Source organism: Bison bison, unplaced genomic scaffold, assembly GCF_000754665.1.
Source record: "Bison bison bison isolate TAMUID 2011002044 unplaced genomic scaffold, Bison_UMD1.0 scf7180017864456, whole genome shotgun sequence".
NCBI classification, from domain to species: Eukaryota; Metazoa; Chordata; class Mammalia; order Artiodactyla; family Bovidae; genus Bison; species Bison bison.
In genome coordinates this window covers 13,808,666-13,833,780 of record NW_011495018.1, presented here as the reverse complement: position 1 = coordinate 13,833,780, position 25,115 = coordinate 13,808,666, and the positions used below count along the sequence as shown (strand labels likewise).

General features: G+C 38.2%; 1 protein-coding gene across 1 annotated transcript in view; it reads right to left on the bottom strand.

Annotated features, from left to right (window-relative positions):
- PDZD8 (PDZ domain containing 8) overlaps positions 1–25,115 on the bottom strand; it is an 83,748-nt gene that overhangs the window by 37,108 nt on the left and 21,525 nt on the right. The window contains exons 4-5 of the mRNA XM_010859584.1: positions 17,594–17,719; positions 3,126–3,228 (exon numbers count right to left, since the gene is read on the bottom strand). Coding sequence (XP_010857886.1) covers positions 3,126–3,228; positions 17,594–17,719 — 229 coding nt within the window. The remainder of the gene's footprint in view (positions 1–3,125; positions 3,229–17,593; positions 17,720–25,115) is intronic.

The window sequence follows — 25,115 nt, the reverse complement described above, 5'->3', positions numbered from 1 at the left end:
TGAGGTTATTGATATTTCTCCCGGCAATCTTGATTCTAGCTTGTGCTTCTTCCAGCCCAGCATTTCTCATGATGTACTCTGCATAGAAGTTAAATAAGCAGGGTGTCAATATACAGCCTTGACGTACTCCTTTTCCTATTTAGAACGAGTCTGTTGTTCCATGTCCAGTTCTAACTGTTGCTTCCTGACCTGCATACAAATTTCTCAAGAGGCAGATCAGGTGGTCTGGTATTCTCATCTCTTTCAGAATTTTCCACAGTTTATTGTGATTCACACAGTCAAAGGCTTTGGCATAGTCAATAAAGGCAGAAATAGATGTTTTTCTCGAATACTCTTGCTTTTCAATGATCCAGCGGATGTTGGCAATTTGGTCTCTGGTTCCTCTGCCTTTTCTAAAACCAGCTTGAACATCTGGAAGTTCACGGTTCACGTACTGCTGAAGCCTGGCTTGGAGAATTTTGCGCATTACTTTACTAGCGTGTGAGATGAGTGCAATTGTGCGGTAGTTTGAGCAGTCTTTGGCATTGCCTTTCTTTGGGATTGGGATGAAAACTGACCGTTTCCAGTCCTGTGGCCATTGCTGAGTTTTCCAAATGTGCTGGCATATTGAGTGCAGCACTTTCACAGCATCATCTTTCAGGATTTGAAATAGCTCAACTGGAATTCTATCACCTCCACTAGCTTTGTTCATAGTGATGCTTTCTAAGGCCCCCTTGACTTTACATTCCAGGATGTCTGGCTCTAGGTCAGTGATCACACCATCATGATTATCTGGGTCGTGAAGATCTTTTTTGTATAGTTCTTCTGTGTATTTTTGCCACCTCTTCTTGATATCTTCTGCTTCTGTTAAGTCCATACCATTTCTGTCCTTTATCGAGCCCATCTTTGCATGAAATGTTTCCTTGGTATCTCTAATTTTCTTGAAGAGATATCTAGTCTTTTCCATTCTGCTGTTTTCCTCTATTTCTTTGCATTGATCGATGAGGAAGGCTTTGTTATCTCTTCTTGCTATTCTTTGGAACTCTGCATTTAGATGTTTATATCTTTCCTTTTCTCCTTTGCTTTTCGCTTCTCTTCTCTTCACAGCTATTTGTAAGGCCTGCCCAGACAGCCATTTTGCTTTTTTGCATTTCTTTTCCACAGGGATGGTCTTGATCCCTGTCTCCTGTACAATGTCATGAACCTCAGTCCATAGTTCATCAGGCACTCTGTCTATGAGATCTAGTCCCTTAAATCTATTTCTCACTTCCACTGTATAATCATAAGGGATTTGATTTAGGTCATACCTGAATGGTCTAGTGGTTTTCCCTACTTTCTTCAATTTTATTATTACTAAATCCATAATATCTCAGTATATGCTTAGTAAACTAAATAAACCTTTTTTTTTTTTTAAACAGTCTGAGGGTCCCTTTAGGACACTGACTTTTTTTTCCTTCTCTGTTTCAGCCATAAAATTCTGAGATTCTACTTTCATTGTGTAACTTCATGGGCTTAATGAAGAAATTTTGTAGACAATATCTTGAATAAATGTTCTGAAATCTTTAATAGACTACTAGATTCATGCAAATTCCTAGAAGCAAGACATAACTGCTACTAAAACTGCTATGCAGAACATTCAAAAACACCAACTTAACTTTGAAAACAAATTAGCTAATAACTAGTGACAATTTTTACTCATTTAGGAACCCAAAGAACACAGACAAGTCCAAATAAAACATAATGAGATTAAAGCACTGTTTTTATTTTTAATTATAGCACTTAAAATATTTTAAAAATGCTTTTACAGTTTTTTCAAACTCTTTGCAATTTAGGTGACAGGTTCTTTTGAGAGAGATCAAAAAAGGAACCAGAACTCCAAGTCCTTCACACACCAAATCAGATCAGATCAGTCGCTCAGTCGTGTCTGACTCTTTGCGACCCCATGAATTGCAGCACGCCAGGCCTCCCTGTCCATCACCAACTCCCAGAGTTCACTGAGACTCACGTCCATTGAGTCAGTGATGCCATCCAGCCATCTCATCCTCTGTCGTCCCCTTTTCCTCCTGCCCCCAATCCCTCCCAGCATCAGAGTCTTCTCCAATGAGTCAACTCTTCGCATGAGGTGGCCAAAGTACTGGAGTTTCAGCTTTAGCATCATTCCTTCCAAAGAAATCCCAGGGCTGATCTCCTTCAAATTGGACTGGTTGGATCTCCTTGCAGTCCAAGAGACTCTCAAGAGTCTTCTCCAACACCACAGTTCAAAAGCATCAATTCTTCAGCACTCAGCCTTCTTCACAGTTCAACTCTCACATCCATACATGACCACTGGAAAAACCATAGCCTTGACTAGACGAACCTTTGTTGGCAAAGTAATGTCTCTGCTTTTGAATATGCTATCTAGGTTGGTCATAACTGTCCTTCCAAGGAGTAAGCATCTTTTAATTTCATGGCTGCAGTCACCATCTGTAGTGATTTTGGAGCTCAGAAAAATAAAGTCTGACACTGTTTCCACTGTTTCCCCATCTATTTCCCATGAAGTGGTGGGACCGGATGCCATGTAGGTCCCAAATCCATTCTCTTCTTTCCATCGCCTTGGCTACCACCTAGTTAAAGTAGCCAACGCCTCCCCTAAATGCCTCTTAACTGATCTGATCTCTCTGCAGGTTTACCCCTGTCCTCTTGTAATTCTTTGTCTGTGCAGGCAGACGAGTATCAAACCTCTCCCCGGGACAGCACAACAAAAACAGGGTCTCTTGTCTTGAGAGACAAGAGACTGTTTCCCCAGCAGCTAACACAGTGCCTGGTACAAAGTAAGTGCTCACAAAATATCCGATGAATGAATGAATGAATGAATGCTCTGAATGTACATACTTTTCAATGTTTTCAGAATTATTTCCCTCTGATCCCACAACTATGAAACAACTAAAGTTATGAAATTAGTCAAACAAGGTTTTTGATGCAAGCAAGCAATTAATATTATAGCTTTAAGTGATTCATTTTATTATGGATGCATTACAAAAAGACAAATAAGAGCTGTTCATAATTATTTGCAAATGACTAAAAATAACTCGATACAGAAATATTAAAAAAACACTTATAAGAATATAAACTTCATACAGATGTAAAACTAAGCAAATTTATCTTACCGTCTTAATAGAACTCCTTTGCTTTTCTTCCCAAACACCAGTACTCAGTTCAAGTGTGCAATGAATATTTGCTTCAGTGTCATAAGATCCAAAAATAAGTAATCTGAAGTATAAAATAAAATATAGGGACTATTATACCAATTATATGTATTAAACTGTTTCTTCCTGATCATTATACCAAAAGTTAATAAATTACTCTGTTAACAGAGAAAAAAATTTAATTAAACGCTTGGTATATGCTCTAGTAGAAAAGTGAAATAAAATGAAAAATCAGATGAAACTGTAGGACACACTGTTTCTAAGCAGCTTATTCAAAGAAAGTAGTATCTATTCATGAGGTTAAAAAAATTGATCAGACATCTATACATAGTAGCAAATGCTATAGATTTTCAAATCAGGCTGTTGAATTTTAAAAATAAGTTGCAAAGTGATGCATATATACAGTATGATACCATCTCTGTAAAAATTAAGTACACATAAAATAGTATAATACAGTTGCTTATGAACACACGTGCACACACACACACACACACCTCTCCATCCATTAATGTGACTTGGGCAAATGATTTAACTTCTCTAAACTCATGTCTTCCTCTGGAAACTTCAGGCCAAAAACACTAACTTACCTCTTAGAAGCAGCTGTTGTGAGAATAAGAGACAATGCACATAAGGCATTTAGCATAGTGTTTAGCAAACAGTCTGGAGAAAGAAATGGCACCCCACTCCAGTACTCTTGCCTGGAGAACTCCATGGACAGAGGAGCCTGGTGGGCTACAGTCCATGGCGTCTCAAAAAGTCAGACAAGACTGAGTGACTACACTTAGTGAACAGTCAGTGCTCAATATATGTTTACTATTTCTATTACGCTGAAAACAACCGTCACAGAATAACTGCACCACTTAATTTTACTGTTTAATATTTAGATCTAAAAAGGAAATCTTGAATCCAATCTTGCGATGATATAAAGCAGTTTTTCTTATTGAAGGAAAAAAATGTTACCCACATGTTCAACTTCTATCTTACATATCTCCTAAGTCAGAATGAGAGTCTGCCAATGTGTTTTAGGAGTAAGTTTGCAAATAGCTTTAGCATTAATCACCATTTTGACTGTTACTCTATTACTTTATCTCTACACAAAGATCATAGGGATAGGAGTGAGATAATGAAAGAAAAGTGGATAAAAGACCTTAGAGTATTAAGAGAAAATTATGGCCTAAGGTTGGAGAACTGAAGAAAACCATGCCCATACCTCACAAACTGGTTTCATAAACTGAAAAGTCAGAATAAACTCATAGCAAAAAAGTTCCTAAATTTAAATAATTTTTAATCTTAAATGGAAATTTAAACTTACTGCCTAACAATTTATTGCCAAGAGCATTAAAAATCTTCATAATTCAAAAATACTAGGCTTAAAAATTGAGAATTTTCATTCAGCAAAGCTCTGCTGCCACCATCTGTTCAAAAGAGCAAACTACCTGAAGGATTTACCGTCAATCCAGAGAAGGCTACGCACCATCTAGTACTCCCAAATTCTCAACAAGTATTACAGGATTCAGGAATGAGAAAGCATAATTCTTGCAATCCTTCCCTAAAACCATAAATCATTCTATATTTTTGACAACACTGTAAAAAAATTTTAAAAACATGTAATAAAAAGTAACCAAAAAGTAAGCCACAGAACTAAATGTCTGATAAGAAATAAATTTCTTTTTTGTTTCAGAAAATAAATTTCTGATAAGAAAACATAAAAGCAAACACTGGTGACCTTAATCAGGCAACAATTTCTTAAAACAGGAGACCAAAAGCACAGGTAACAAAAGAAAAAATAGGTGAATGGAACTTTACCGAAATTAAAATTTTTCTCCTTCAAAGGATACACCAAGTAAGCAAAGACAATCCACAGAATGTGCAAATCAGATGTCTCATAAGGACCTATTATAACCCGATTGAAAAATGGACAAAGAATATGAATAGACATTTATCCAAAGAAGATATGTGAACAGCCAATCAGCACATGAAAATATGCTCAACATCATTAGTCATCAGGGAAATGCAAATTAAAACCACCATGAGATACACTTCATACCCACTAGATGGCTAATTTAAAAAGAGAGACGTATGGGTGAGGATATGGAGAACCTAGAATCCTCACACATTGCTGGAGGGGTTGGAAAATGACGTAGTCACTTGCTCCTTAAAAAGTTAACATAGAATTAACATATATGACCCAGAAATTCTACTCCTAGATATATAATCAAGAAAAATAAAAGCATACATTCACACAAAAACTTGACATGAATGTCCATGATAGCATTAGTCACAACAGCCAAAAAGTGAAAACAACCCATATGTCCATGAGGTCATGAGCAGGTAAATAAGATATGGCATATGGCATATACACACGATGGAATATTACTTGGTAACAAAAGGCAATGAAGTGATGATACATGCTACAATATGGATAAACCCTGAAAACAAGCTAAGTGAAAAAAGCCAGTCACAAAAGACCTCATACTTTACGGAATGTCTGCTGCTGCTGCTAAGTCACTTCAGTTGTGTCCGACTCTGTGCGACCCCATAGACGGCAGCCCACCAGGCTCCCCCATCCCTGAGATTCTCCAAGCAAGAACACTGAAGTGGGTTGCCATTTCCTTCTCAAATGCACGAAAGTGAAAAGTGAAAGTGAAGTCGCTCAGTCATGTCCGACTCTTAGCGACCCCATGGACTAAAGCCTGCTACGCTCCCCCGTCCATGGGATTTTCCAGGCAAAAGAGTACCGGAGTGGGGTACCATTGCCTTCTCCGATGGAATGTGTGGAAATAAGCAAATTTAGAGAGGCAAAAGTAGCATCAAAGATCACTGATCATAGATCACCATAACAAATAATAATGAAAAAGTTTGAAATACTCTGAGAATTAACAAAATATGCCATAGACACAAAGTGAGCAAATGCTGTTGGAAAAAATGGTGTTGACAGACTTGCTCAATGTAGGGTTGTCACTCAATGTAGGGTTGGCATTCAATGTAGGGTTGGCACAAACCCTCAATTTCTAAATGTAATATTTATGAAATACAGTAAAGCAAGGCACAGTAAAACAGGTATACTCGTGTATCTCTACTGCTATTTCATGTAGTAAAACTATTTTCATGCTTCTGATATCTGAATAGTTAAAGAATCTGAGAAAATTAAGTACAAACCCAGATGACATAAAGCCAACACTGTGTTAAAATGCCAGACTCCAAAATATTTCAGTGTAATGTTGGTATGCTATACACTTACATATGATACCTTCAACAAAAGTGAACTGTGAAATGAACTGTGGTCAGAAAAATAAGAATTCAAAAGACTATTGGTTACATAAGGTCTAGGGGAAGAGAACTAGGGGGAATAGGAATTGACTGCTAATGAGTGTGGAGCTTCTGTGACAGGGACAAAAATGTTCTAAAATCAGACTGTGATGACAGCTGTACCTTCTTCTCCCTCTGAAACAAGTGTCACTATTCCCCCCACAAGTCCTGGAGAAAGAAACTTTGTCTTGAACTTCATAACCTCTAATATTAGAAAATAACCAATACTTGACCAAGTCAAAGTTCAACGAGATCATAACTCACCTAGACTCAAATTCTTAACATTCCTTGGCTGCTTCTGCCTACACCACCCACGTATTCTGTCACTCACTAAACCCTGCCCTTAGAAAAGTTAAACCATTTGGCCCTTTCGTTTCTACTAATACATGTAGTTCAAGAACTTACTTCCTCACTTTTAACCTATAATACCTCTTAATTTGTTTCTGGGCCTTCAATTTCTCTTACCATGCAATCCATTCGATAAACAGCAATTTCTGAAAACAAGTGTTATCTTATGTCACCTTCAGGTATCTTTAATAAGTTCACCAGAAGCACTTGATTGACAGTTATGGCATCATGGTGCAAAGGGAGGGAAAATTCGGATATAATACCCTTGAATTTTGATTTTTATGACCACACAGTTCATTTCACAGTTCACTTTTGTTGAAAGTATCATATTTAAGTATATAGCATGCCAACATCACACTGAAATATTTTGGAGTCTGGCATTTTAACACAGTGTTGGCTTTATGTCATCTGGGTTTGTACTTAATTTTCTTAAGTTCTTCTGCTATTCAGATATCAGAAGCATGAAAATAGCTGTTTTACTACATGAAATAGCAGTAGAGGTATACAAGCATACCTGTTTTACCATGCCTTGCTTTACTGCTCTTTGCTTTACTGTATTTTGTAAATATTACAATTTTTAAAATTGAGGGTTTGTGACAACCCTGCACTGAGCAAGTACGTCTATCAACACCATTTTTCCTACAGCATTTACTCACTTTGTGTCTGTGTCACATTTTGTTAATTCTCAGAGTATCTCAAATTTTTCATTATCATTATATTTGTTATGGTGATCTATGATGAATGATCCTTGATGCTATTATGTAATTATTTTGGAGCACCATGAAGAAGGCAAGCTTGTCTGACCTTAAAAAAATCTGTTAATGTACCTTTTATTTCAGTTGAACAATGCAGTGATAGTTTCAGGTGGACACAGAAGGGACTCAGCCATACATATACATGTATCCATTCTTCCCCAAACTCTCCTCCCATCCAGGCTGCCACATAACACTGAGCAGAGTTCCCTGTGCTGAACACAGTAGGTAGTTGTTGATTATCCACTTGAAACACAGCAGTGTGTTCGGGTTCATCCCAAACTCCCTAAGTATCCCTTCCCCCTGGCAACCACAAGTTCATTCTCTTAAGTCTGCGAGTCTCCTTCTGTTCTGTTAAGATCATTTACCTCATCTTTTCAGAACCCACATATAAGGACTGTCACGTTTCCCTTCTCTGACTTACCTCACTCAGTATGACCCTCTCTAGGTCCGTCCATGTTGCTGCAAATGGCATTACTGCACTCTCTTTAAAGGCTGAGTAGTATTTCATTGAATATATGTACCACATCTTATTTCATTCCTCTGTCAATGGACATTTAAGTTGCTTCTGTGTCTTGGCTACTGTAAATAGTGCTGTGCTGAACACGGGGGAGAATGTATCCTTTCACATCATGTTTTTCTCCAGGGCTATGCTGGGGAATGGAATTGCGGGGTCATATGGTAGCCCTATTTTTCATTTTTTAAGGAACCTCCATACTGTTCTCCATAGTGACTGTACCGATTTACATTCCCACCAACAGTGTAGGAGAATTCCCTTCTCTCCACATCCTCTCCAGCATTTACTGTTTCAAACTCAATTGACTTTTGAAAATAACAACAAAGGATTTAGACTATTACATAAACTTCACTGGTAAAACATCGGCAGGATTTGAGAGCACTGACTCCAGTTTTGAAAACAGTTCTGCTGTGAGTAAAATACTATCAAGCAGAACTGCATGCTACAGAGAAACCGTCTATGAAAGGAAGAGTCAGTCAATGCAGCCAATTTCTCTGTTGTCTTATTTTAAGAAATTAGCATGCCATCTCATCCTTCAGCAACCACCACACTTGGTAAGTGACAGGAGCCATCAACATTAAGGCAAGATTATCCACCAGCAAAGACTTTATGACTCGCTGAAGGCTCATATGATGATGAGCGTCATTTGGTAATCAAGTCTTTTATAATTAAGGTATGTACATTTTTCTAGACATAATACTATCACACACTTAATAGACTACAGTACAGTGTAAACGTAACTTTTATATGTATTGGGAAACCAAAACATTCATGTGATTTGCTTTATCGTCATGTTCACATTATTGTGGTGCTCTGGAACTATGCCTATACAATTACAAAAGAAACAATACTATTTCCAACACAACAATCTTAGGGAAGAGGAAGCGGGGCAAGAAAAGAATACCTACGTAAACCTAGGGCAAGTGAACTCCAAATTTAGGATCTTCTGAGAAGCCTGCTTCTAGTCAAAAGCAACCTAACTACAGGAAGATTCCTTATTATACCCCAGAGAAGTGTATAGAAACAAAGGGAAACATCATTCAATTACTTTATTTATTTATCTCTTACTGCTAGAGGAACTTAAACAGTTAAATAAATACAGGCGTAGGCATAAGATCTCTAGGAATTCAGTTCATCTTGTGGAGTTATATGTCCAAATTCAGAGTTACAGACCATTATTCGTTATAGATCTACATAGCTTTTTAAAAAAAAAAAACTCTAGGAATAATATTCAGCAACAGTGCCAAGAAATTCTTCTGTTTTTCAACAGCTCACTTTGAGTGGAAGTTTTCCCTTAAACAAAATTAAATATCTCATGTTTGATCTAATTTCCTTTTATCTCTCCTCCAGCCTTTATATAAATGATGCTTTATTATTAATACACATTTCTATATCTCAAGATCTTCCGGAAAAGGTAACTTAAAAAATGACTTGCTTTCAAATAGATTTAAAAAAAAAAATCCAAAATTTATATACTTCTAACACAATATGAAAAATTTAAGAATCAAAATTTTCTTCAGCAAGCTAAAAAAAAAACAAAAAACAAAAAAACACAAAGACTATGAACATAGAATGAGTGAAAGATTGTGAAGTCAAACAAACCTAGCTTCAAATTCCAGCTATGTGGTTTTAAGCAAGTAACTTACGGATCTCAGTTCTTCAGATATATTACTAATCTAATGAAGATGTTCTGAGGACTGAAATAATGAATGCAAAGTGCCTACTATATATATATATGTATATATATTGCAGATAATAAGTAAATGCTATTAACAACAAGAAAGGTATCTGTGGAATCATGCCCCCAAATATATTCAAATTTAGCTAGATATTTTCTCTTTTGAAAAAAATAAAACTGTCAAATATTAAAGTAAATGCAGACTATAAGGTACATCTATTTACCAACTACTCAGAAGGGGAAAGTTAATATTTAGCATTATTTACTGCAGATAATTTTTTTTAAGTTACCACTTGAGTGAAAAATAAACAAGTGAATGTATTCAAACTCAATCCTAAAATTAATGGAAGATTTGGTTTTAACTTTTAAAATAGCTCATGAATTTGAAATGAATTTCAAAACTCCATGTTAACAGCCTTCTCCCTGGAAGAACCAAGTACTTCACTATATAATATGGATATAACGTTACTTAAAAGTATTAATTCCTTCTGCCAAATTTTTATGTCAAAGCTGCCTCTAATAAAAGAAACAAGACCAGCTGATTTTATTTCAAAATCGTTTAATCACACAATTAAACCCTTCCCTTTGCCTTATAAAAATCTAAGTAAAAATATGTATTTCTGGTTCTAGAAGGATGGTGGTAGTGATAGCATGGTTTTGAGTCTCCCAAAATCTTCCCATAAAAGCACAGAGAACAATCAGGAAAACAAAGGCAAAACCTGTCAACAACATCTACAACAAAACCAGGTGAACAGTACTTCAGGTGATAGTGGTAAAGTGGTCACACAAACTCTCCAACAGACTGCAGTTATAAAGAGTGGATAAAAAGAATCGTAAAAACACATTTAAAAGCAATGAAAACCTTCCCAAAGCAGAGAGAAGCCAGAGGACAATCGAATTTCAAAAAATTTCAAGGAGTACAAATTATTAGCTTGGGGTTTACATAGCTCAGGGCTAGAGCTGCAGGAAAATGGTGGTATAGTTCATGCAGCAGAAAGTTGAAGCTTTATGGGTTTTAACTATCAGAGGATGGAGTACAAAGCAGACAGAGCAGCTAGAAATTATGGGGTGATCCCCAGGAGCAAAGAAACCACTGAGAGGCTAAGTTCCATCTCTGCTCAAATTCTTGGCTGACTGCTATATACAGGAGGAGACTCCAGGACACCAGTCTAACACAGCAGCAGTGGGAGACAAAGCAGAGAACGGAAACATGCTGCTGCTGGCAAGATGGAAAGGCAGGAAGGGTAAGGAGACAAAGTTTGCAACTTGAGGAAAGGAAAGCCAACTGCCCTCTAGAATATAACATCAATCATCCCAGAATATAAGAGAATGCAGAGTTTCCACAACTCATTATTTCCAATGTCCAGTTTTCAAGAAGCAGCAACAAGAAAAAGAAAGCAAAGAAAAAAGACAAGGTCATGTCACAAGCATATAGGAGCCAGTTTGAAGAGGCTCCAAGAAGCTACATCTGAGAAAATTTAGGCACCAAAATAACTAAGCATGGTAAAGAACTATAACCATTGAAAAAAACAGGAATCCATGAGTGCATGCTGATAACAGATAATTATGGGATAAGGGAAAACTCTTGGTAATAAAAGTAGAATGCCAAGGGCTATGGTTTTTCTGTATTTGTGTTAACATTTAAAAAAAATTTTAAATGATGTATTTTTGGAACCCAGTAAAACAAAACAACACTCTAAAAGGTGCTGAGAAAACAGAAGCTTTACAACACTCTAAGTATGACTACGTGAGGAACTGACCTTATTTAGAACTTTTATCTATAATAAGGACAGACTATCCTAAATATACTGCTTTAGAGTACAGAACTCTCACGCGACAAAAGTTTACAGGCTTTGTTTTCACTGACTATTATCTTAGCTCGTTTCTCAAAAATATCACTGGTTGCTAAAACCAGAAAAACAAAAGAGAGAAGAGATGAGATGAGAAGAGGCCCACTACACTGTTTAATGTCTTTTATACAAAGATGTAGGGGCAAATCCCTTCTAGAATTTGACATCAGAATCTCTCTTCCGCTGAAAAGCAGGCACGGTTTATCAAGAGATAAACTAAGAAACCTATCAGGTTTCCTTCTCCAAAAAACCGACCTCTTTTCTGCAAGGCTATTTTTCATCTAATTTATCTTCTATTTAACTGCACATGGGAATATTATTTTCTTTTGCAAAGTATCTAAAATCCTCTTAGAAGCTGAACTATAAATTTAAAAATAATCTTAATAATCTTAGTGACTGCAACACTAATGTGAAATAATTTAGTCTTCTAACAGTAGTACTACAAACACAGCAGTTGAGTTCTTCTGTGATTAAAAAACTAACTAGTCAATGCAAAAAAAAAAAAAAAAGCAACTTCAGAATGAGTGTTCACTTTCTAAAACATTTGATAAAAGCAAGGTGTAAGAATCAGTTTTTACAAACACAACTACGTTTCCATTCCCAAGCTTTATTTGGAAAATTCAAAACTGTATTTAATATAATTAGAAAACAACTTCCCTTCACAGTGCAAGATCCTTTCAAATTAATAAATTCAAATTCCAGTTTTCACAACTAAATGTCCAAAAAACCCAGTTTTATAAAAAGATTTACTTTTTTCTTGATAAATATGAGACTGATTATATCAAGGCATAACGAAAGAAGTTGTATCTACTGAAGCCTTAGTGTGTAGTAATGGCAACCCACTCCAGTATTCTTGTCTAGAGAATCCCATGGACAGAGGAGCCTGGTGGGCTGCTGTCCATAGGGTCGCACAGAGTTGGACACAACTGAAGCGACTTAGCACGCATGCATGCATGCACTGGAGAGGGAAACGGCAACCCACTCCAGTATTCTTGCCTGGAGAAGCCCAGGGACTGAGGAGCCTGGTGGGCTGCCGTCTATGGGGTCGCACAGAGTCGGACACAACTGAAGCAACTTAGCAGCAGCAGCAGGCACCATAGTTTATTTACCTATCTCTGATCACAATTACCAGCAAAGCAGCACACTTGTCCATTTTTACAGATGTGTAACTTGCCCAAGAACATGTAACAAACAGTAAAACCGTATCACCAGGATGTGAACATAGCACTTGTTAACTCAAAAGTCAGGATTATTTCTACTCTGCGTTGCCTTCTGAAGCATAAAGCTGTACAACTCCAGTAGTTTCAGTAAACAGTTTCCTATGAATACTTCTAACTTGTTTCCTCTTTGGCAAAATTTTCTCTTAAATTACAACAGCTAAGTTTGGTAAATCTTCACACAGACTTCTGGCAGTCTGAAATTCAAAATAAAGTTAAGAAACAAAAAAATCCTCACAGAGAACCATTTTATTATTTCAAAATGAAGTTTAAAAAATAAAGAAATCCTTGCAGAAAGCCATCACTGTCTGTGGGTGATGAGTATGATCCTTTCCTGGATTTCGGGAAAAAATTATTAAAGTTATATTTTACTTGATTCAAGGTCAAGTTCAAAAATGCTTAAGAAACAAACATTTAAAAGAATATTAAGCTAGGTGACGTCCCTGGTGGCAAAGTGGATAAGAATCTACCTGCCAATGCAGGGGACATGGGTTTGATCCCTGGTCCAGGAGGATTCCACATGCTGTGGAAGCCCATGTGCCACAACTTCTGCGTCTGTGCTCTAGAGCCCACAAGCCACAACTTCTGAGCCTGTGTGACGCAACTACTGAAGCCCACGTGCCCAGAGCCTGCGTTCCACAGCAAAAGCCAGCACAATCAGCAGCCCATGCACTGCCACAAAGAGTAGCCCCTCTCAGAGCAGCTAGAGAAAGCCCGTGTGCAGCAATAAAGACCCAGTGCAACCAAAAGATAAAAGTTAAAAAAACATATTAAGTTAAAACTATAACAACACTGGGCTTCCCAGGTGGCTCAGTGGTAAAGAATCTGCCTGCCAATGCAGGAGATGCAGCAGACGCAGGTTTGACCCCTGGATTGGGAAGATCCTCTGTAGGAGGAAATGGCAACCCACTCTAGTGTTTTTGCCTAGAGAAGCCCATGGACAGAGGAGCCTGGCAGGCTGCAGTCCATGGGTTGACACAACTGAAGAGACTAAGCATGCACGAACATAACAATGCTAAGTGATCCCTATGGCACTGTAACAACTTGGACATGTTTAAATAGGTCTCAAGGAGGAGAAATGTGAATACGCATGCCTAAACGTTAAAAACCTAAGAAGCTTTGAATCATGATAGCAGGCTAATTTAGAACAATTTTATATACATACAAGTGGTCTACAGATATCTTCTATCTAATCTTAATCGGTTTATGCTCTTTCAAAAATTTGATCATTCTAAAACGTTATTCTATTTGTTTCAAATATTTTCATATGAAGCTGGGTTTCAAAGAGGCAGAGGAACTAGAGATTAAATTGCCAACATACGCTGGATCGTGGAGAAAGCAAGGGAGTTCCAGAAAAACATCTACTTTTGCTTCATTGACTGTGCTAAAGCCTCTGATTGTATAGATAACAACAAACTGTGGAAAATTTTTTAAGAGATGGGAGTACCAGACCATCTTAACCTGTTTCCTGAGAAACCTGTAGGCAGGTCAAGAAGTAACAGTTACAACCAGACATGGAACTCACTGGTTCAAAATTGGAAAAGTAGTACAACAAGGCTGTATACTGTCAACTTCTGTGCAGAGTACATCATGTGAAATGCTGGGCTGGATGAATCACAGGCTGGAATCAAGACTGCCAAGAGAAATGTCAACAACCTCAGATATGAAGATGATACTACTCTAATGGCAGAAAGTAAGGAGGAACTAAAGAGACTCTTCATGAGGGTGAAAGAGGAGAGTGAAAAAGCTGTCTTGAAACAACATTCAAAAAAACTAAAATCAAGGCATCAGGTCCCATCATGTCACGGCAAGTAGAAGGGGAAGAGTAGTAGTGACAGATTTTATCTTCTGGGCTCCAAAATCACTGCTGATGGTGACTGCAGCCATGAAATTACAAGACACTTGCTCTTTGGAAGGAAAGTTATGACAAACCTAGACAGCATATTAAAAAGCAAAGATATTACTTTGCCGACAAAGGTCCACGTAGTCAAAACTATGGTTTTCCCAGTAGTCATGTATGGATGTGAGAGTTGGACCATAAAGAAGGCTGCATGCCAAAGAATTGATGCTTTTGAACTGTGGTGTTGGAGAAACTCTTAAGAGTCCTTGGACAGCAAGGAGATCAAACCAGTCAATCCTAAAGGAAATCAACCCTGAATACTCATTGGAAGGACTGATGCTGAAGTTGAAGCTCTAATACTTTGGCCATCTGATGTAAAGAGCTGACTCACTGCAAAAAACCCTAAAGCTGGGAAAGATTGAAGCCAAAAGGCGAAGTGGGGGGCAAAAGATGAGATGGTTGGATAGCACTACCAACTCAATGGACCTGAATCTGAGCAAATTCCAAGAGGTAGTAGAGGACAGAGGAGCCTGGCATGCTACAGCCCATGAGGTCACAAAGAGTCAGATGCTACTCAGCAACTGAACAACAACTTTTCACATCACTAAGTGAAGCAGTCATGGTAAAAATATCTTAAGAGCTCTTAAGCCTTAAGCTTCCAAAATTGAAATCAACAATAAGCATTTTTTTGTTCTTCCTCCAAAAAGGGGGGCATTATTATTTGTTCTTCTGTTTTTTCTAGAGTGTCACTTTCTGTTTTAGAGATTACAATAAACCACACAAGATAAATTTATATTCAGTAGGGGGAAAACATAAAATACTGAGATTATAATAGTATATTTCCTTTAGTGTGAATTCTAGAAACTTGGAAGCTATATGAATTGAGTTCTATTTTTATACTAACAAAAATGTTTAGAAGAAAATAATGTAAAAAGGAATTTAATAAAAATGAGATGAATGTTTTGACTTCTCAACACGAAGACAAAAAAGCAAGGATGAATTGAAAATAATAATTTATTCTCTCCTCCACTAACAATTTTAAGTACTCCTTAAACTATGTGAATAATACACAGCACCACAACACTAAGTAACTTTACATGGTCAGGTGTGTAACCATAGTGACTAAAAACTATTGAGATAGCGTGCTTGTTTCCAAGATTAAGCTGTCACCCGGGAAAAGGTGATGGCACTATATAACCCAAGCCTACAAGGACTAACATAAGAACATGAACCACTGTCCATGCTTTGTCCTTCAACTCTCCAGAAATACTGGTCTTTATTTTTATCTTTTGACAAGGCGATACAGTCACAAAAATCAAACGATACAAAAAAAGTTTATAGTGAAGAGTTTGGATCCCACCTTCACCCCTGTCCATTATCATTAACCCAGTTTCCTTCACCTTTTCCCCATAAAAATCTTTATTGGTTTCTTGTATATTCTTTCAGAGATTCATTATACAGGTCCTTATTAAAATAAAGTAGGATACATATACTTCACAAATTGTCATGTTTTTCTTTGTATCATTGATCTCAATTCAACATGACCTAAATAATGACTCACTATACTCTCTTGATGCCTTCATGAAGTCTTGGGTCCAAGACTGACCCAAGGCTTTAGGTGAGCAGTATCTCAGATATAGCAAGAGAACGGTGAGCAAAGGAGACAACAATAGCTAGGGGTTAAAAGCCACAAGCAATAGACACAAGAGCTTGGTATGTTTAAATATCTAAGGCTGGGAATGGCGAACTATGGGGTCCATGGACCCAATCCAGTCCACTGTTTGTTTTTCTATGGCCTGTGGGCTACCAATGGTTTCCACATTTTTAAATGGTTAAAAAAAAAAAAAGAACTTTATGACACACAAAAATTATAAAATTCATATAATACAGCTTTATGGTTACACAGTCAAGTCATGCCCATTCATTTACCTACTGTCTTATCTACGACTGCTTTCTTACTACAAGGCAGAGTTGAATAGTTGCAAAAGAAACCATGTGAATGCCAAAGCCTAGACTATTTACTTATCTGGCACTTTAGAGAAAAAATCTGCCAGCCTCTTCTCTTGCTGCTGCTGCTGCTATGCAGAAAGCGAAAAGTGAAAGCGAAGTCACTCAGTCGTGTCCGACTAGCGACCCCATGGACTGCAGCCTACCAGGCTCCTCCGTCCACGGGATTTTCTAGGCAAAAGTACTGGAGTGGGGTGCCATTGCCTCTTCTCTTAGGAAGGTCTATTTGGCTGAAGCACTGTGAGTGAGGGGCTGAGTACAAAAAGAAACTAGAGAGGGAAAGAGGGACATGCATGTCATGGTAATGATTTGGGTCTATAATCTAAGAGGAATGGGGAAGCCATTAAGAGAATTTTAAGTAGGAAAGGGACAATCAGATATGCATTTTGAAAAGCTTATTCTGGTTGTCATATTGGTAACCAGGGAGGAGGCTAATATAATAAGTAGTTCAAGCAAAGTATAAACACAGCTTAGACTATAGGGATGGAAAAATAAAGAGGCTGGGCCAGATTATTTCTGAGATTCCCTTCCAGCTTAAAATTTAAGAATCACAAGGGTTTACAAGTCTGGTTTTGCAACTTTCCAGGGTATTTTTAATTATCAAAAACAATTTTCAAAACTGTTATGCTACGAACAGCTTTCTAACAGGTTGTAAGAAATATGCCAACAGAGCATTCTGTATCTAAGAAGTCTGGAAATTACTGCAGGATAAATGATTCCCCCCATTAGCATGCTTTCTAAAATACAGTTTATATTTTTTATAAGTTGGAAAGGACTACTCTTATGAAATTTACCACTAAAGAATTTACAGATAATATAAATTAACACAGAGGGGAACAAGCACAAATACTGCTCAAGTACATTTTTGGTATACCTTCTTTCCTCTAAGGTAGTAATAACAAAGAACATACCTGCTACATTCTAGCAATGTAACTTTAAGGCGGCCTTCAGTAAGTGCCCATTGTTGTATATGGATAAGCTCTTCGTCGTCGTCTTCAAATCCTTGCAAGGTTTGGAACGGGAAAAAAGGCTTATACCTGACAAAAGTAAAGATAAGTCTAAATTTCTGAATAATAAACACCACACTTTAAAGCATTGTAACAAAACCTACCTGTAGGAAAACAACACAAAACAAAACACCTAATACCTAAATTATAAAACCAGTTTACCCCTGTCCCTCATAACTGGCTGCAAATGCTGTTTTCTCTGCGGTAGTCAGAACTTCCTGGTTTTTCTGGCATGCCCTCACTGACCAGGCAGGACTCCAGGAAGAAAGTTAAAGAAAATCTAAGGCCAACCAGTGGGCTCTGAAATTTAAGTTGGGAGGAGAGAGATTCTTTCTGGACCAGATGGGAAGTGTTCCTACAGTAACAAGATCAAAATTCAGAATGCACTGTTCCATGGAAACAATATAACTGGATAGTGATTAGTACTAGATAATGATAAATAATAACACAACAACAATTAACAGCAGCAAAGGTATTTATCAGAGATGTTTACTGTCTGCCAGGCAGTGTGCTAAGAGCTTTACATGCTTTGTATCTTATTCATGCTAACAATCCTGAGTGGGCAATATTACTAGCTTCCCTTTCCAGATGAAGTGAGGGTTAGAAAGGTTAAAGAATTTGTTCAACATTACATGGTGAGTAGCATAACCAGAATTCAAGCTATTCTGACTTCATCAAAGCTCAAACTACATAATGCTTCTGTTATGTAGTGTTTATAAACATAAACACTTCCGTTACCTATGAATTATTCAGGTCTTTACGTGTTCATCGTTAATACTCTAGGTTTTTATGGAGATGCTTGTGGTGAGTTACAAACTGCAGCTTTAAAAATCTTTGATATGTAATTCGTACTTCTCCATTTAAGCAAAGGACAAAAAATAAGAGAAAACTGGAGTTGAGGGTCTATAGTTTTCAATTAACTCTACTTGCTGTCACTAGTGGACAAGGCAATGGCACCCCACTGCAGTACTCTTGCCTGGCAAATCCCATGGACGGAGGAGCCTGGTAGGCTGCAGTCCATGGGGTCGCGAAGGGTCAGACGCGACTGAGTGACTTCACTTTCACTCTTTACTTTCATGCACTGGAGAAGGAAATGGCAACCCACTCCAGTGTTCTTGCCTGGAGAATCCCAGGGACGGGGGAGCCTGGTGGGCTGCCGTCTATGGGGTCGCACAGAGTCGGACACGACTAAAGCAACTTAGCAGTAGCAGCAGCAGCTGTCACTAGATATGACATTTGCCTGCTCAAAAGCTTTATGCCTTCTCACTAACCATACAATATAAAAGATAGTCAAAAGTTCTTGGTTTCATGTTCAAGGTCTACCAAAACCAATCTTTCCAATAGCATTTTTCCTTAATAGAAACTTTCTAATCTAGAAGAGTAGTCACCTCATGAACCCAGAAGATGCCATGTGTATTCCTGCTTTCAAGCCTTTTGTACAAAGTGAAGGTTTCCCCTATTCCTCAAAGCCTGCTGCTGCTGCTACTGCTAAGTCGCTTCAGTCGTGTCCGATTCTGTGTGATCCCAGAGATGGCAGCCTACCAGGCTCCCCCGCCACTGGGATTCTCCAGGCAAGAACAATGGAGTGGGTTGCCATTGCCTTCTCCAATGCATGAAAGTGAAAAGTGAAAGTGAAGTCGCTCAGTCGTGTCCAACCCTCAGTGACTCCATGGACTGCAGCCTATCAGGCTCCTCTGTCCATGGGATTTTCCAGGCAAGAGTATTGGAGTGGGTTGCCATTGCCTTCTCCATCCTCAAAGCCTACTCAAACCCTAAACAATTGGCTTTAGGTCCTGTATCATGGTAGACCACACACACTGCTTTCATTCTTCTTTATCTTATAGTTATTTAAAAACTGCTGGGCATTTATGCCTTGAAATCTCAGATGTACTCTGGTCTCACAATTATCTAACCCCTCACACATACCATCAGGACTGAAGCATGTATCAATCTCGTTTATAAAATTCCAACACTAAAAATGAAACAAACATTAAGAAAATACGAATGGCCCTCAACAGTTTATACTGAAAAAGACTGTTACAGGAAGAGAAATACTACTTTACGGTTGCCCGCTGAAACATGAATAAAGAAAAACACCTCTTGGGAAGGTGAGCAGACACACAGACAACGCTCAGTGCTCTTCTGCTGCTTCTGGGATGGATGGAAAACAGAAAGGCCCCTTTAGTTTCTTAATTTCCACTGAACTTCTTTGATTCAGACAGACTGGCGCCAAATTTCTGAGAGGAAAAAAGTTAGGAACTACATCTATCATAGAAATGCCAGATGATGTGGTAGCTGAATGTTTTTAATAAGCCTTATGACTCCTGAAGAACATGTTACAGTCACTCTATTAAAAACAAAAAAATCGCAAAAAGTACTACATACACTAGCAGCTTTGAATAATCCAGGTGCTAAATCACAGCTGCTGCATGAATTACCTTTTCTTGTCAAATATAAAGCTAAAATTCAATTTAAAAATTTCTCACAGGTGTGTGACTTCAATGTTACAAGCAGTAAAATCTAATTTGGGTTTATTAATATTTCTAGGGGTGTTGCTGAAAGGATTTCTGCACAAAAATAAACTAAAATTTAAAAAATGTATTCCATTTAAAAACAGCACACTAAACAGTGGGATAAAGCTACTTGTTCAACACCCTCTCATCACTCACAAAAACAGAATCAAAATGGCTTAAAGACGTTAAGACATGACACCGTAAAACTCCTAGAAGAGAACATAGGCAAAACATTCTCTGACATAAATCATACCAGTATTTTCATAGGTCAACCTCCTAAGGCAATAGAAATAAATATAAACAAATAGAACCTAATCAAACTTATAAGCTTTTGTACTGCAAAAAAATAAATAAATAAACAAAACAAAAAGATGACCTACAGATTGGGAGAAAATATTTGCAAATGATGCAACTGACATGGGCTTAATTTCTGAAATATACCAACAATTCATACAACTGAACAAGAAAATAGCCCAAAATAAAAATGGGCAGAAGATCTAAAAGGACATTTCTCCAAAGAATAAATACAGACGGCCAGTAAGCACATGAAAAGATGCTCAACATCACTAATTATCAAAGAAATGCAAATCAAAATTATTACAATGAGGTACTACCTCAAACTGGTCAGAATGGCCATTATTAAAGAGTCTACAAACGACAAATGCTGGGGAGGATATGGAGAAAAGGGAACCCTCCTACCTGGTTGGTGGTAATAGAAGTTGTAGTCATAGTCACTCTAGAAAACAATAGAGAGGTTCCTCAGAAAACTAAAAATAGACTTACCATATGATCCAGCAATCATACTCCTGGGCATATATCCAGACAAAACTATAATTCAAAAAAATACATACACCCCTATGTTCACAGTAGCACTATTCACAACAGCCAAGACGTGGAAACAACCTCTACATGTCCATTGACAGATGAATGAATAAAGAAGATGTGCTACACAAATACAATGAAATATTATTCAGCCATAAAAAAGAACAAAATAATGCCATTTGTAGCAGCACAGCTCAACAGATGCAACTAAAGATTATTGTACTAAGTGAAGTAAGTCAGAAAGAGAAAGACAGATACCAGGTAATATAACTTATCAGTTCAGTTCAGTTGCTCAATCGTGTCTGACTCTTTGCAACCCCACGAACCGCAGCAGGCCAGGCCTCCCTGTCCATCACCAACTCCTGGAGTCCACCCAAACCCACGTTCGTTGAGTCAGTGATGCAATCCAACCATCTCATCCTCTGTCGTCCCCTTCTCCTTCCGCCCTCAATCTTTCCCAGCATCACGGTCTTTTCAAATGAGTCAGCTCTTCGCGTCAGGTGGCCAAAGTATTGGAGTTTCAGCTTCAACATCAGTCCTTCCAATGAACACCCAGGACTGATCTCCTTTAGGATGGACTGGTTGGATCTCCTTGCAGTCCAAGGGACTCTCAAGAGTCTTCTCCAACACCACAGTTCAAAAGCATCAATTCTTCGGCACTCAGCTTTCTTTATAGTCCAACTTTCACATCCATACATGACCTCTGGAAAAACCATAGCCTTGACTAGATGGAACTTTGTTGACAAAGTAACGTCTCTGCTTTTTAATACGCTGTCTAGGTTGGTCATAACTTTCCTTCCAAAGAGTAAGCGTCTTTTAATTTCATGGCTGCAGTCACCATCTGCAGTGATTTTGGAGCCCAAAAAATAAAGTCTGACACTGTTTCCACTGTTCCTTTTTGTAAGGACAAGTCACGTGGCATGTGGGATCTTAGTTTCCCAACCAGGGCTTGAACCAGGGACCCCTGCATTAACCACTGAAGCACCTGGGAAGTCCCTGCAGAATCTAAAACATGACACAGATGAACCTATCCATGAAAGAGGAACAGAGTCACAGACACAGAGAACAGACTGGTGGTTGCCAAGGGGGAGGAGGGTTTGGGAGAGGGATAAAGTTGGAGGTTGGGGTTAACACATGTAAGTTTTAATATATAGACTGGATAACAACAAGGTCCTACTATATAGCACAGGGAACTATATTCAACATTCTGTGATAAACCATAATGGAAAAGAATATGAAAAAGAATGTATTAATATATATGTGTATAACTGAGTCACTTTGCTGTATAGCAGTAATTAAACAACACTGCAAATTATACTTCAACAAAACAAAACAAAAAGCCACTTGTTCAGCAAGTTAATAAACAGAACCCACACACTCTCAAAGAACACTTGGTTTTCAAAACTTTTAGTCCAAGTCTTTAGTAGCTCAAGTTCATAAAGGAATCCAAACAATGAAGCAGGCTACTTTTATAACTTCCTTTTGTCTTTCCAAGGGAACATTTCATGCAAAGACAGGCACAATAAAGAACAGAAATGGTATGGACCTAACAGAAGCAGAAGATATTAAGAAGAGGTGGCAACAATACACAGAAGAACTATAAAAAAAGATCTTCATGACCCAGATAATCATGATGGTGTGATCACTCACCTAGAGCCAGACATCCTGGAATGTGAAGTCAAGTGGGCCTTAGAAAGCATCCCTACAAACAAACCTAGTGGAGGTGATGGAATTCCAGTTGAGCTATTTCAAATCCTAAAAGATGATGCTGTGAAAGTGCTGCACTCAATATGCCAAAAAATTTGGAAAACTCAGCAGTGGCCACGGGACTGGAAAAGATTAGTTTTCATTCCAGTCCCAAAGAAAGGCAATGCCAAAGAATGCTCAAACTACTGCACAACTGCACTCATCTCACACACTAGTAAAGTAATGCTCAAAATTCTCCAAGCAGACTTCAACAGTACGTGAACTTCCAGATGTTCAAGCTGGATTTAGAAAAAGCAGAGGAACCAGAGATCAAATTGCCAACATCCGCTGGATCATGGAAAAATCTAGAGAGTTCCAGAAAAACATCTACCTCTGTTTTATTGACTATGCCAAAGTCTTTAACTGTGTGGATCACAACAAACTGTGGAAAATACCAGACCACCTGACCTGCCTCCTGAGAAATCTGGAAGCAGGTCAAGAAGCAACAGTTAGAACTGGACATGAACAATAGACTGGTTCCAAATAGGAAAAGGAGTACGTCAAGGCTGGGTATTGTCACCCTGCTTATTTAACTTATATGCAGAGCATATCATGAGAAACGCTGGGCTGGAAGAAGCACAAGCTGGAATCAAGATTGCCAGGAGAAATATCAATAACCTCAGATATGCAGGTGACACCACACTTATGGCAGAAAGTGAAGAGGAACTAAAGAGCCTCTTGATGAAAGTGAAAGAAGAGAGTGAAAAAGGTGGCTTAAAGCTCAACATTCAGAAAACTAATATCATGGCATCCGGTCCCATCACTTCAGGCAAATAGACGGGGAAACAGTGGGTGTCTTCCCACCCTATCACAAAATCCTTTCATTAGCCTTTATCTCTTATTAACCTATCAACTTAAAACTGTCAGTTTTCTCACTCAAGTTCCCAGAAGACAAACCTTTTACAAGCTATCTGTATTTCCTCTTGTAGAAAACTTTAAAAACCAATATGGGAAGATGGACTTTCATAACAACAGCATGAGACACTCCATTGACCTGCTCCCAGTAAAACTGGGGAAATTATTAAAACAAATATTAAGGCCTCTGGAAATGGTTCCAAGGGCAAACAGAAAGTAAAGAAACTTATAATCAAGAAAACCTATAGAAACGTGGTAAGAAAGGTGACAATCTGTGGTCCTGAAGTCAAGACTGCTCCCACCAATAGGCTCAGCAAGAAAGATACTTCACTCTGGACTGCTGTAGCCAAGAACACAGGGTGCCTTGCCATCACCACCACCCCAACTCCAATTCCCTGTCAGAGGAAAGAACAGGTCATCAGTGTTTCTCATATGGCCCTCGACTACCTATGATGAGGTTAAGTTCAGGGCAAGAATGCTCAAGAAATTGGGAGCTCCTTTCATTGACCCTGTCCCCACTTGAGAAACGCAGACTCTATCTTGGGCATAGCACACTAAGGATTCTGCCATCTTGACTGTCCTTGCCCTGGTTCATGACACAGTGGTTCTCTGCCAAGAGAGGCAACCCAAGAGGACCTCAGGTTTCTGCCACCCCGTGAGGCTTCTGTCACCCCCTCATCTCACTTCCATCTAACATCCAACAGCTAGAGTCAGGGAACATTTCAGGGCATTGTTGAAAACAAAAGATATGTCAGAGACTTAACACGCCACTAAAATAATCCAAGCAAATCACTAAAACAATCATTAAACAAACAAACACTAAACCCTGGGAGAGGGGGACAGTATCCAGTTACTACAATATATTATCTAAAATATTTGGTTTCCAACAAAAAATATGAGGCATATAAAGCAACAGGAAAGCATGATCTGTAAAGCAGAAAGAAAGCAGGCAACACAAACTACAGTTAAATGACCAGTTAAAATGACCAGGTGTTGGACTTAACAGAAAAAGACTTTAAAATAGCTCTTAAAAACATGTTTGCGAAAAAAATGTTTAAAGCATGATTAAAGAAGTAAAAGGAGGTATTATGACAATGTCACACGAAATCTTTAATATCAATGGACACACTGATAATTTTTAAAAATATGTATTTTTAAAAAAACTGTGAATTCTGGACTTGAAAAATACAATAAAATTTAAAGTACAGAGAAATTTTGAAGTTCAACAAAAGGGCTCTGAACAGTCGCTATGAACTTATAGAAGAAAAAAAAGTAGTAAACTGGAAGACAGAGCAATAGAGGTTGGTAAGCCAAAAAACGGGGGGTGGGGGTGGGGTGGGGGGGGCGGATGAAGAAAAACAAACTGAGCCTTAGAGAAATGATATCATTAAGTATACCAACATAGACATAATGGGAGTGCCAGTGGGAGGGGAGGGGACAGAGAGAGAAAAGCAGAAAAATATTCAAATAGAGGTAGCTGCTGCTGCTGC